The sequence below is a fragment of the Dendrobates tinctorius genome, unplaced genomic scaffold (assembly GCF_039654945.1).
Source record: "Dendrobates tinctorius isolate UK_male_01 unplaced genomic scaffold, ASM3965494v1 ptg000048l, whole genome shotgun sequence".
NCBI lineage: Eukaryota > Metazoa > Chordata > Amphibia > Anura > Dendrobatidae > Dendrobates > Dendrobates tinctorius.
The window spans coordinates 20272458-20286544 of NW_027361716.1; the positions used below are offsets into that span (position 1 = coordinate 20272458).

Genomic DNA, 14087 nt, shown 5'->3' on the forward strand with positions numbered 1-14087 from the left:
ATGCCCTTTTAAACCGGAAAGAAACGTTTTGGATATATCGTCTGGGAACATTATATCCAAATGGATTGAATTATATCATAGAGAGAGTTTGAACGTTGCTTTTTTTTTTTTTTTCTCTCTCTGGGTTTTTTTTTTTCTTTTTCTGTCTTGCATCCATGTTGTCAAGGTTGGATCAATCAGTGGGTGTGTTCCTGAACTGTGTTCCTGAACTTGGTCCACACCCTAAATCAAGTTTCTGAGACTGGGATAAAAGGTTGCTACTATATATAAGTGTAACTGAATTTTATACTATTAGGATTTGTACTGTGTTTTTATGATACCTGATGAAGGATATACACTGTATCCGAAACGCGTTGTATCTTTTTTAACCTATGAAATATAAAAAAATATGGAATATCATCTTTGGATGTGAGTCCTGGGAAGCGCTGCCGTTTATGGGCTGTATGTGTTTTTCTTGATTTACTCATCCTGTGTGAGCCTGAACCTGGCTCTTTCACTTGGATCCACCTGAGGCAAGCTGCAAGCCCTGTCTTCTGAGAAGTATCCCAAAAGGAAGGATTTTTGAGGATACATAATCCAAAGCTATATTAGTCTTTTCTCAGGTGAGTGCATAAAATTGTGCACCCTTTAAAGACTACAATATTGTGTTTACGCACTTAGGGCGCCGCAAATTGTCTGTTCTTCTCTCCCAAACAGGGTTTTTTTTTGCATCAACAGATATGTGGACATGCAGGACGTTAGAGGAATGCTAGGGGAGGGAGGTGCCGGACAACGGCTGTTTCGCGATTACTCACTTCTAGCGAGTAGTCCGGCACCTCCCTCCCCTAGCATTCCTCTAACATCCTGCATGTCCACATATCTGTTGATGGAATTCATGAGAAATAAAGACGCACGGTTTTTCAGCTTTATTGGTGAGTGCTGCATATTTCTTTTTTTTTCACATTGAAATATTCATGTTTTTCATGCAAGCACCTCCTTTTTTGACTGAAATATATACCGCTATACTTCAGATAAATAGCTCCGTCTGTTAATGTGGTGATTTGTGTGCCCTAGTTTGCTGTTCACCTGTTTGTTCTTTGCTGGGATTATTGTTATTACACCTACTACATATTGGGATAGGATCTTGGAGATGGAAATGCCCTTTAAGGAAAAAATGTGCAGAGCATAACGCTATATACACCAGCACTGAAGGTCGCCATAACCCAAGCATTTCACCTCCGCATGTATGTATTTTTCCCATTATCTTTTCAACAATCCGCGTGTCTGATGAAGGTCTGATACCAGAACAGAGGCATTACTTATTGTGCCAGTTTGGATTCTTGAGTAAAAAGCCATTCATTCACATCACCATCGGAGTTCTGAGTTTTTCCCTTTAGCTTGTGACAAAGGCATGCTGTAGCTCAGCTCATATTATAGTGAATAGGTGCTGAGCTGCAGTACCTAAGGACAGTCAGTACACGGTGTGTGGCGCTGTGCTGTTCAGCCTCACTTACTGTTTTCATCCGGCTCCACCAGATTTGAAAATGGCGCCAGGTTTCGGACCCTCAACAATCTGATATGGATCACATTTCCTAACCATAGACTACCAATATATGATATGCCTGGATAACCTTTTTTAACAGTTTGTTGACCATTGCCCTTTATGAAATGTGTAAATATGTGTCATGCTTGCATATTCAGTGACATTGTTAATTAAACCCCACAGATTCCAGGATCCGTACTTTTCTATTGAGTTACTTATCTGCAGCTAATCCAAGATCTATCCCTGAATTTCCTGGGGGGCTAAGCCCAATACAAAAAGAGCTGGAAGAGATGGCAGTGAAATTTGTGCGTCTGGTCAACTACAACAAAATGGTGTTTAGCCCATACTATGACTCACTCCTGGCGAAGATACTGAACAAACAAGATGTGCGGCCTTGAGCTCTGGACTGTTACATTGAAACTGTTACATAAATCTAATGTACAGGATACAGAGTTCTCACAATGATCAGTGACACGTGAAGTGCTCGCACTAGAATCCTGCGGTCATGGCCAGGACAAGGTATTTTGCTTCCCCAGGCAGATGGAGCAAATGGCACCCCACTTTCCCCAAGCAAAGAATCAGGTCAGAGACTAAAGTAGGATCCATAACGTACTCTCCCATGGGTAAGGTAACAAGCTCCAGCGACCACATCCACTAGAATAGTTACCCTTTCGAATTTCAACATTGGATATAGAATTGTTCATTGTTTGTGGACCATTGACACAATACTAGGGACACATAGCGATATTTATCCCTGACGTCCTATATTTTAAATGTTAGAGCCAAGGACAGTCATGGACCCTAATATAACTTAATTACTTTAATGGGGGACAATTTTTTTTTTTTGGAAGAAACCCTACTGGAAATTAAACAGACCCAATTATAGATAAAGGGATACATATGATGTTTTTTCGTCCGTCATGCAACAAATACCACTTGCAACAAAACTGTTTGGTGGTTATGGTGACCATCATCACTGTAAACATACAAAACCAAAATCAGCATCAGTACATATATAGAACAACAGAAACACCAGAACCATCAATAGTACATGAATACAGCACCAGAACTATCGTCCGTAAATAAATACATCAACAGAATCACCATCAGTACATGAATGCATCACCAGAACTACCATAAGTACTAGAGTACAAGAATTAAGCTTAGTGCAGTAATCAATTGCAATGTCAGGTCAGCCCCATACATATTTGTATTGCATAAACCTACAACTCCTTAACAATGGTAAGGAGATACTGGGAGACTGCGAACCATATAAGAACCAGAGGAGTGATGATACGCAGGCAAGATCACACAAAAACATTTACATCCAGGTACTGTATAGATGACATCTTATCAGATTTTAGTCGTTCCCTCTCTTTTCATCTCCATCTTGTCCTGACGCCATGATGACTTTTCACATCCACAGCTCTTCTCTGCAAACTTCCATCTTCTCCAGTATCTGCAGTACATCCCAACACATCACCTTCCCTGTGCACAAAAATATCTGTCCATACTATGCCCTAAATAAGTCACTTATGATATATGGACTTCACACTGTCCGCCTTAATGAGCTATAACCTCCACGCTGTCTGCCATTATGAACCACAGCGTGTACGATGACTGTCCCTCCTTCATCATTTTCTCTTACACACTCTATATCTCCACACTGTCATCACCAACCCAAGGCTAACCTCTTTCCATACTGTGCCCCCATTTCACACTGTCCCATCTCCATTCTGTGCCAACTCTGCACACTATGCTCTTATACTGCCCCACACTGCTCCCTCCAAACTGTACCCCTTCCTCACATGATGATGGTCACTACAGCATTCAATAGAGTATGATGTCCACCACAAGCCACCCATTATATAGTATGGTCACCACCAAAGCCCCCTTATACAGTATGATGGTCTCACCATTCCCCAATTCAGTATAATGGCCCCCCCACAGCCCTTTATATATAGTATGATGTATCCCTCAGCACCCCACACAGTATATCCACCACAACCAGTGTAATGTCCCCACAGCCCATGTATAATGTATGGAGCAGCTCCTTATATAATGTACCTAATATAATGCCCCCCCTCCACAGCCACTCATATCATGTCCACTTGCAGCCCCTCATATCATGTCCACTCGTAAACCCTCATAATGTCCCCCGCAGCGTCTCACATTATGTCCCGCATTTCTTGATCGCCTTATTGGGGGACACAGATAACCATAGGTGTATGCTGCTGCTGCTAGGAGGCTGACACTATGCAAAACAAGAAAATTAGCTCCTCCCCGGCAGTATACACCCACCGACAGGCACCAAGCACCTCAGTTTGTGCTTAGTGTCTGTAGGAGGCGGACCGGGATCTCCCCAGATCCGCATGTAATCTTTTTCTTTTCAGGTTTTTTTAGTTGTGTTTATTAATGTTTTCCTTTTATTTTCCAGATACAGCATCAGGAAACAGGATGTGAGTTCATCCTGCTTTTCCAATTAATGCGGCTGAGCGAGCAATGTGGTATTGCCCACATCGCAACTCTCAGGCCCGCAGGCAGGACCTTCCCCTATCACCCTCGGGTGCTATGGGCCATGGATGGGTGCCCGGTCCTAGCCGATTGCCCTCCTCATCCCTCTCCCAGGACAGGACTGGATCCAGGACGGATTGGGTGCGGACAGTAAGGATCGTGTTTTCCCGCGGCCTCCGCTCTATCGTGGGCCCCTGCGATCATCCTCTTCAGGGACATCAGGTAAGCCTATCTGAATGTTCCCTTCAGCCCCGCTCTCATAGACCTACCATGGACCCATTCCTGTCTACAATCACAGCCAGTACAGCGCCGTTTATCATATGCGCCCTGCAACCCCCACACACGCTTTCAGAGCGGTACCTCTCTGGGGGGGGTCCCCTGTTTGAATTCCCCGCTCCTTTGGCCAGCAGGTGCGCTTCTTCTGTCACGGGGGGGTCCGGCGGGGGCTTCCTCGGTCAGCATCCCCGGTACCCCCCTTCTCCAGCCCATCTCTCAATCTGCGGTGGTATGCGCTGGTTATTGGCTCCAGGCGCGCTGTCGCTAGTGACAGCAGAGGGAGCGCTTTCACTTTCATTTTCAAGCGCTGTCTTCCCTCTCCCTGTGCGCGCTTTCTTCGCGCGCTTCTTCAGCCTATCTCAGGGCTGCTTTCGCTTCAGCCCTGTCAGCATTACATTAACCGCGCCCCCCTCCTCGGGTCTCAGCCAATCGCGCGGTCCAGCGGCTAAGCCCCGCCCACCGACAGCATCTCTTTCCTGTCTTTGCTGAGCAGCTTCCTCCCTCTTCTCCGGATCTTTTCCTGGGGGACACAACGCTGTTCTGTCTGCTTCTGAACCTCGGTAGGCTCGATGCTGACTCTCCCTGACACTTGACTTAGCTTCTCCCCCGCAGTTTCATTCAGGTAGTATTTCTACCATAGAGACTTATGCCCAACCCTACAAGGGCTTTCAGTTCTAGACCCACCGCTATTCACTACGCCTGCGCGCGCTGTAGAAAGAAGTGGGCATCAGGTCAGTCATCACCCCTCTGCCCGTCCTGCAGCCCTTCCTCCATGTCTGTCCCTCAGGAGCACTCCGAGCCCCGGGTGGAGACCACCCCACCCCCTGAGTGGGCCGTGGCGATGTCTCAGTCAGTTTCTGATCTGACAAAAGTGTCTCAATCGCTGGTCCAGGTCTTAGAGCGGTTACCCCAGTTATCTGCAGCCACCTGTGCACCGACCGCCTCTCACGGTGAGTCGCTAGCACCTGACCGCGACCCTCAGACGGACAAGCCGGGTAGGGGCTCTAGGAAGCGGGTCCTGTCTGGCTCTTCTTCCAGTTCGCAGGGTCCCTCCGCTTCTCTCAGGCTACGCTCTTCGTCTCCATCCTCAACAGACGATCCTAGGTCAGACGATGATTCCCAATCTGGATCTGACTCGGAGGCGGACAACATAGCTAGAACTCTGGATATGGTAGATAGTCTCATATCGGCTATATACCAAACACTCAAGATCAAGGAGGATAAGGCACCCCCGCAGGAATGCTCTGTTTCCTTTAAGAAAGCGAGGCCTCCATCTCGAACTTTTCCTAATAACAAAGATTTCGACACTTCCTTAGCCAATCACTGGCAACATCCTGAGAAACGTTTTTCAGGCCGCAAGTACTTAGATGTACTATATCCCTTCGATGCGGATCTAGTCACGAAATGGACCAAAGCTCCCGAGGTAGATCCACCAGTTTCTCGTATTTCCTCTAAGATGGTTCTTTCCCTTCCGGACGGAGCTTCTCTTAAAGACCCAACAGACAGGCAAATGGAGTTGTTGGCTAAGTCAATTTTTGAGGCATCCGGCGCCTCCCTCTGTCCTATCTTCGCCTCCGCTTGGGTGGCGAAGGTCATTTCGGCTTGGGCAAAAATTCTGCGCAGGGGCATTTCAGCGGCAGCTCCTCGGGACGAGCTGGCAGATTTAGCAGACCAAATTAATCATGCGGGCAAATACCTTTTGGCCTCCTCCTTGAACGCGGCTGGGTGCGTAGCTAGAGCTAACAGCAATATAGTGGCCATACGCCGCATTCTTTGGTTGAAGTCTTGGAATGCGGACACCACCTCAAAGAAGTCGCTCACCAACCTGGCATTTCACGGCACTAGACTCTTTGGCGCCAAGCTGGATCAGATAATCTCAGATGCCACTGGTGGAAAGAGCACTTCCCTTCGCCAGTCCCGCCCTAGGAGGTTCGTTAACAGGAAGGCTTCTCGGCCATTTAGGTCCTTTCGCTCCTTCTCTCCCGCAGAAGGTTCATCCCAGCAGGACCAGCATCCTGCTTCCAGAGACCGGAGAAAGCCTTCCTATAAGCCGGCTCCCCGCTGGAGATCCAGAGGTCAGCCCTCCAGGTCCTCAGGCTCCCGATCCGGCAGATTTTCATCTAAGTGATGGGTCACCCCCACTTGGAAATCTTTCCAGGGTGGGAGGCAGACTTTCCTCTTTCAAGGACGCATGGCTATCCGTTGTCGATGATGCTTGGGTCAGGGAAATCATCACATCCGGATACAAAATCAAGTTTTCTTCCCCCCCAAACAGTCGCTTCTTTCTGTCTCGATCCCCAAGACAGCGATCACAGATTCCAGGGTTCCTTCAGGCCGTCTCCTCCCTCCTTTCCGCCGGGGTCATCATTCCCGTTCCTACAAACGAACGGTTTTTAGGGTTCTACTCGAATCTCTTCGTAGTCCCGAAAAAGGATGGCTCTCTTCGTCCAATTTTGGACCTCAAGTTGCTCAATCGCCACGTGAAGATCCGCCACTTCAAGATGGAGTCTCTGCGTTCGGTAATAGCCTCGATGGAACCCGGAGAGTTTCTCTGCTCTGTGGACATACAGGATGCCTATCTCCACATCCCCATTTCTCTGCGGCATCAGAGATACCTCCGCTTTGCGATTCAGGACAATCACTATCAGTTCACGGCTCTCCCCTTCGGACTAGCCCCATGTCTTTACGAAGGTGATGGCAACAGTCATGGCCATCCTCCGATCCAGAGGGATTCTTATCATTCCTTACCTGGATGATCTCCTGATCAAGGGCTCGTCCCGCCAAGACTGTCTTCACAGTCTTCAGATAACCTTGGATGCCCTCAGCCGCCTCGGATGGATAGTCAACAAGGAGAAGTCCATCCTGCGCCCTACCCAGCGTCTGACCTTTTTGGGCATGGAGTTCGACACGAATCTAGCCCGGGTGTTTCTACCGAGGGACAAGTTTTCAACCCTTTGCAAGGGGATCCAGTCCCTACGACGCTCGAGGATCATGTCCCTTCGGTCCTGCATGAGGGTCCTGGGGAACATGATATCTTCCATGGAAGCAGTGCCCTTCGCACAATTCCACTCTCGCCCTCTCCAACTGTTCCTCCTGTCAGTCTGGGACAAGACCTCGCTTTCTCTGGACCGTCCCATTCCTCTTCCGCTCAGAGTCAGACAATCGCTGACTTGGTGGACATTGCCGGCGTCAGTTCTCCGTGGAAGGTCTTTTCTTCCGCCTCGGTGGCAGGTCATCACCACCGATGCCAGTCTCCTAGGATGGGGGGCGGTTTACCATCACAAGATGGCCCAAGGGCGCTGGAACGCCCAGGAAACTCATCTGCCCATCAACCTTCTGGAGATCAGAGCGATCTTCCTTGCTCTCCTTCGTTGGCAGCATCTCCTCATAGACAAACCAGTCCGCATTCAATCAGACAACGCCACGGCGGTGGCGTACATAAACCACCAGGGCGGTACTCACAGCAGGCAGGTGATGTCAGAAGTGGCAAGGATCCTGCGCTGGGCAGAATGTCACGTTCCGGCGATCTCCGCTGTTCACATTCCAGGGGTGGAAAATTGGGCAGCCGACTTCTTGAGTCGCCAAGGTCTAGCGTCAGGCAAATGGTCCCTTCATCCCACAGTCTTCAGTCAGATATGCCAGCGTTGGGGCATCCCGGACGTCGATCTCATGGCGTCTCGGATGAACAACAAAGTTTCTCACTTTGTAGCCAGGTCCAGGGATCCTCTAGCCGTCGGTTGCGACGCCCTAGTAATTCCGTGGTCCCAGTTCCAACTGCCTTACCTGTTTCCTCCCTTTGCCCTCATCCCAAGAGTGGTCAAAAAGATAAAGTCAGAGGGCATTCCAGTCATCCTAGTGGCTCCAGACTGGCCGAGACGCCCTTGGTACATGGAGTTGGTGAACATGCTCGCGGACGTTCCCTGGAGGCTTCCAGGCCGTCCAGATCTTCTCTCTCAAGGCCCCCTTTACCACCAGAATTCTCAGTCTCTGAGTTTAACGGCATGGCCGTTGAGGACGCAATCCGGAGGGAATCAGGGTTGTCCAGCCGGGTCATTCAGACCATGATCAAGGCTCAGGAGCCAGCTTCCTCCCGCATTTACCATCGGTACTGGAAAGCTTTTTTCCCGTTGGTGCGATGATAGCGATGTTTTTCCACTGTCATTCTCCATTCCATCCATTCTTGGTTTCCTCCAATCTGGTTTCGATGCGGGCCTATCCCTCAGTACTCTCAAAGGCCAGGTGTCTGCCCTAGCAATCCTCTTCCAGAAGGATCTAGCTTCCTTACCGCAAGTGAATACTTTTCTCCAAGGAGTCGCCCATGTGGCTCCTCCTCATCATTCTCCGATAGATCCATGGGATCTCAATCTTGTTCTTGGCGCTCTCCAGAAGGTGCCGTTCGAACCAATCCAGGACATCCCTCTGTCTTTTCTTTCATGGAAGGTGGCTTTTCTGATCGCCATTACCTCCATCAGGAGAGTTTCTGAGCTGGCGGCCTTGTCCTGTCGTTCTCCGTACCTTATCCTCCACCAAGATAAGGTTGTTCTCAGGCCAGTTCCTTCCTTCCTTCCAAAAGTGGTATCTCCCTTTCACATTAACGAGGATATCGTCCTTCCATCGTTTTGTCCTTCGCCTGCTCATCCTCTGGAAAAGTCGCTCCACAAACTGGATGTAGTGAGAGCCTTGCATGTTTACCTTGCCAGGACCGCTTCTTTTCGCCAATCTGATTTCATGCTGGTCATTTTTGAGGGTCGCCGGAAGGGTCTTCCGGCCTCCAAATCCACGATTGCTCGCTGGATTCGGTCTACCATCCTGGAAGCCTACCGACTACAGGAGAAACGGCCCCCTCCGGGAGTGAAAGCCCACTCCACCCGGGCTGTAGGGGCTTCTTGGGCTGTGCGTCACCAGGCTTCAGCCTTGCAACTTTGCAGGGCCGCGACCTGGTCGTCTTTGCACACCCTTGCGAGGTTCTACAGGGTTCATACCCAGGCCTCGTCTGATGCAGCTCTTGGTAGGAAGGTTCTGCAGGCGGCGGTCGCACACCGGCCGACCTAAGCCCTTCCTTCTGTCGTTCCTTTATTGCTGTTCCCACCCTCGGGACTGCTTTGGAACGTCCCATGGTTAGCTGTGTCCCCCAATAAGGCGATCAAGAAAGAGGGATTTTGGGTTCTTACCGTAAAATCTCTTTCTTGGAGCCTTCATTGGGGGACACAGCACCCTCCCTGTTTAAGTTGTACCGTGTTGGGTCTTCGAGTCCCTTGTTGGGTTGGTACATATGTTCATGGTTTTTGGTTGCTTCTCCTACTGCTTTTTTAACCAACTGAGGTGCTTGGTGCCTGTCGGTGGGTGTATACTGCCGGGGAGGAGCTAATTTTCTTGTTTTGCATAGTGTCAGCCTCCTAGCAGCAGCAGCATACACCCATGGTTATCTGTGTCCCCCAATGAAGGCTCCAAGAAAGAGATTTTACGGTAAGAACCCAAAATCCCTCTTTTTCTCATATCAGGTCCCCCACAGCCCCTCTTCTAATGTTCCCCACTTAGTGGTCAAATAATATATGGGAAAAAAAAAGCTTATACTCGCCTCTCCCTGTACACCACGGCCACAGTCTCTTCTTTTATGAATCACAGTAGTGGGCACTGGACAGCTCTGTGATGTCTTTGTATCACACCATCCGACATTCCCTGTGTGCACTGTCTCCAACAGGGCGCAGGCTGGAAGTGGCCGGTGTTGCGCTGGAGTTCCTGGCGGAGCAAGGGCTGATTACAGCTTTACTCCTGTGTTGGTGGTGCTCACAGCAGTTGTATTCACGTCTGACGCAAATACAATTGAGTGAGGGGAAGGAGTGAAGGCCATTGGCCGGGGCACAGGTAGAGAGAGGGATGAACAGTGTCAGTGACTCACTGACACTGCTCCCGTGTGCCCGCCCGCCCCCCCCCACTGTGCTTAATGCTTGTGGTGGAAGGAATGTGTCCGGCCGCCGCAGGCATTCAGCAATGTCAGTTTTTTTTAAACTGCTCCCCCCTCAAGGAGGCAGAAGGTAGTACCCTAGGTGGTGCCTACTCCATGTTCTGTCCCTGACTGTAGTCACAACTAATCTGTGTTTGTTGCCTTCCCGGGACAAGTATACTGGCAGCCATGCTTATGATCCTGTAGGCTTCACTGATCCGGTTGGTGGACTGGCGCACACATTCATACACAGATACTATGGTATGTGGACAATATGCTGCATTTTCTCTCTCTGGTATTTTTCCCTCAAGATTATAGTATTTTTGCATGCTCCTGAAAGCTTGTACATAGTGGTCGTTCTGCAGTTGTCCTTGTTACAACCCATAAAAGGGAAGAAGTAATCAGTTTAGTCTGTATATGTAGTCTGTATATTAAAGAGGACTTCTGCGAGTCAGGCCCGAGCGCCAATCTGTGTGAGCGACCTCTGGAAGACTCAAGCAATTCTGATTTGACATTCACCTAATTAGCTGTCATGTAATTCATGTAATTTCATGAAAATAAGCCATACTGTTTGGTTTTGTATGGAAGCTAGAGTTGTTTTTTTTTTTTTCCTTTATCTGATTAGACACTTATTTTTCTTTATTTGATCATATGTGATCCACTAGATTTTAGTTCACTTGTCCGTCTTGTGTAGTAACTTGCACCTGCCACCCATAACTTCAGACATTTATTTTTACAAATTCTTATTGTAAAAAGTTCAAATGAATACACAAAGATATGTGACGCCTGCTCTTCACTCTCTCCTGACTGAGGAACCAAACTGCAGTCACCAAAAACTCCATACAGTGCAAAACACCAAGAAGAAGACAGGAGGGAGGCGCAGCTGCAGGAACTCAATGAAATGCCAAGAAGAAGAGCAGATTGTACACATGATGTCAAACCTGAGTGCTCAGGCCAGAAAGCCCACTCTGCAGGCTTAAGGCCCCATTACACATAACGATGTCCCAGCGATCCCACCAACGATCCGTCATGGATGGGATCGCTGGGACATGGTAAGGCTGATCGCTGGTGAGCTGTCACATAGCCCCTCCAGGGATCAGGACCAGCGAGCAAGCTGGTTTTCAAGGTAAACGGGTAACTAAGAGCTGTGCGGCTTTTAGAAACCCGCTGTTTTCCTTAGATACCAGCGTGCAGCGTTGCTGATCGTTCGTCTCCCGCTGCCACACGCAGCGATGCGTGCTGGCCAGCGGGAGACCAACGATCAAAAAATGGCCCAGGACGATCAAGCGCGATCAGCGATACCCGGCAGGGGGGCCGGTCGCTGATCCCCGTCACACACAGCGATGTCGCTGGCGAGATTGCTGATGCGTCACAAAATCGGCGATCTCGTGTGTGACGGAAGCAATTGCCGGCGTTTATGGCAGCATTACATCTAGTGCACATGTTCAGCTGCCCCAGGAAGCAGAGTTTTTTTGTAGCAAGAGAGGAATATATTGATTGCTGTACACATTATGGCGCTCGGCTTGTTTCCCATATAATTTGCAGCATTTTACTGTTTTCAAAAAGCTGGCAACAGAGTGGAAAGCAAATAGGGTTAGGCTGAATGAATGACCTGAAAAATGTCCTGTAATTTATTGGTGACAATGGCGGGCCTGTCCTCTTCCTTTCTGGCATCATCCTTCATGAAGACGTTGGTCCTCGGCCTCCTCAGTGATGTATTTATGATGCTGATCAGTGTCGCCATCCATACTGATTTTGGTTGTCTTTTCTCATTAAAAAAATCCTAATGGAACAGTATTTTCCAATGAGCCAGATCTTTTTATGGCTTGATCGAAATCAAGGAAAACTTCAGCCTGATTATTTGTGAAAAGTTTGATTTGACTTTTAATGTATAAAATGTCTAATGCTTAATGTCCTTTTAATGTAGGATATGGTCAAAGTATAAAGACTTGAATATTTTTGTGGCTCACATATTCTGCTGCTGTCGGCTCTCAACCTTTTATAGCTGCTATTATGTGTCAGGATATTTGTTCCCATAAACGTTTGTTTCCTATCATTTCTCTGTGACATGGTGTCCAGCGAGCCAGCAACACACAATAATTCATTCGTTAGTCCTTTTCAGTTCCATAAAAGAGTCGATTTATGACAAATATATGATCACACACCAGGGCAATCAGCTTGTTACCATTTCAGTAACTTCATGGATGCATTGCATTATGTTGTAGTGATTTTTTGTTACCGTCTGCATTATAGTGAATGAAGCCTTCGGGGGTTTCATCTAAATCCCACCAAAGACGTGATTGGGACAAAAACTCTAATACAAGTGCTCAGCGTAGAAAACAGGATAAATGTGATCCTAGCCTTATACTGAAAGTGATTACAAATGTTATGTACTGCAAAATGTTACCAATAAAAACTTTAAATTGACCCACAAGGACAAGTCCATGATCTGTCAATTACAAAATAGTTGTGTTTTTTCTTACATTACTAGCAACAGTATGAAAAAATTGTAGCAAACATAGCACATGTAAGAGGGAAATAATATAATTAAAGGACAAGTGTCACCTACCACTCAATACATGTGTATATTGGACCAATTTAGGTCCAACTGCAAAAAAGCATGCTAAGAAACAACTGACAAGCAGTCATAGGGTCCCATAAAAGATATATACTTTAATGCTAAATATAAAAGAATAGATGATAGGTACAATGGGAAGCAATGCACATACTTAATGATCACACGTAAAAAAAACGGGCAACAGGACCAGCCACCCATCTGCATACCAGCCAGACATCTGCATACTACCACGTAACCATGATGGGGCAGAATGCTGGACGTGATTTGGGCAAAATGCTGGTCACGATGGGGGCAGAATGCTGGACACGATGGGGGCAGAATGTGACAGTGAGACACAGGGGGCAGAATGTGACAGTGAGACACAGGAAGGGGCAGAATGCGAGACAAGGGGCATGATTGGAGACACAGGGCAGAATGGAGATACGGGACATGATTTGAGACACAGAGGGCAGGATGAAAGACATGGGGGCATGACTGGAGACACTGGGGGCATGACTGGAGACACTGGGGGCATGACTGGAGACACTGGGGGCATGACTGGAGACACTGGGGGCAGGGTTGGAGACAGATTGTGCAGAATCATGGGGCAGGATGGATATAATGGAGACAGATGGGGCAGGATAGGGAGATCATATGGGGCAGAATGGACACTCATGAGGGTGGGATGGGAGAACATATGGCTGAAGCCAGGAATGAGACACACGGGGGGTCAGGATGGGGGATATTATTACCATAGGGGCTAATTAAGGGAAATTATTACTGAAGTGATGTATTTATTTTATTTTTTTAGTATACTGTTTTAAATGGGGGGGGGGTCCTGTTGCTCTGCAAAGCGACACTGTCGCCTTTTTTTCTTCATGTGATGTAATGTAGAAGTTGGGAAAAAATAAGTAATGTGTTCTGCAAGCGGAGCTCTATATAACTGTGTTATTTCCTGCAGAGACGAGCCCTGACTGGAAGACGTGATGACGGTCTGTGCTGGATGAAAGATGAAAAGCAAGGATGAAGGACTTCACTTAGAGACATCACTGGTGAGTCAGTGTGTTACCTATACACTGACACTATACACTGCATACTATATACAGAGCTCCTGTGTATAATGTCATTGACCACTGTATTACCTGTACACAGACACTGCATACTAAGTACAGATCTCCTGTGTGTAATGGCACTTATGGTGATAGTATTATGTTTTTTTTATTACTGATCAGTATTGTAGTATTCATTCACTTTGTGGTGGTAATATGTGGTCT

The 14087-nt window shown here is 47.8% G+C and overlaps 1 protein-coding gene across 1 annotated transcript in view; it reads left to right on the forward strand.

The window, feature by feature from the left end:
- TCP11L1 (t-complex 11 like 1) overlaps nucleotides 1–12690 on the forward strand; it is a 168350-nt gene extending 155660 nt beyond the window's left edge. Inside the window, exon 11 of the mRNA XM_073576337.1 lies at nucleotides 1706–12690. Within this exon, the coding sequence (XP_073432438.1) occupies nucleotides 1706–1920 (215 nt within the window). The 3' untranslated portion in view covers nucleotides 1921–12690. The remainder of the gene's footprint in view (nucleotides 1–1705) is intronic.
- The last annotated feature ends 1397 nt before the right edge of the window (nucleotides 12691–14087 follow it).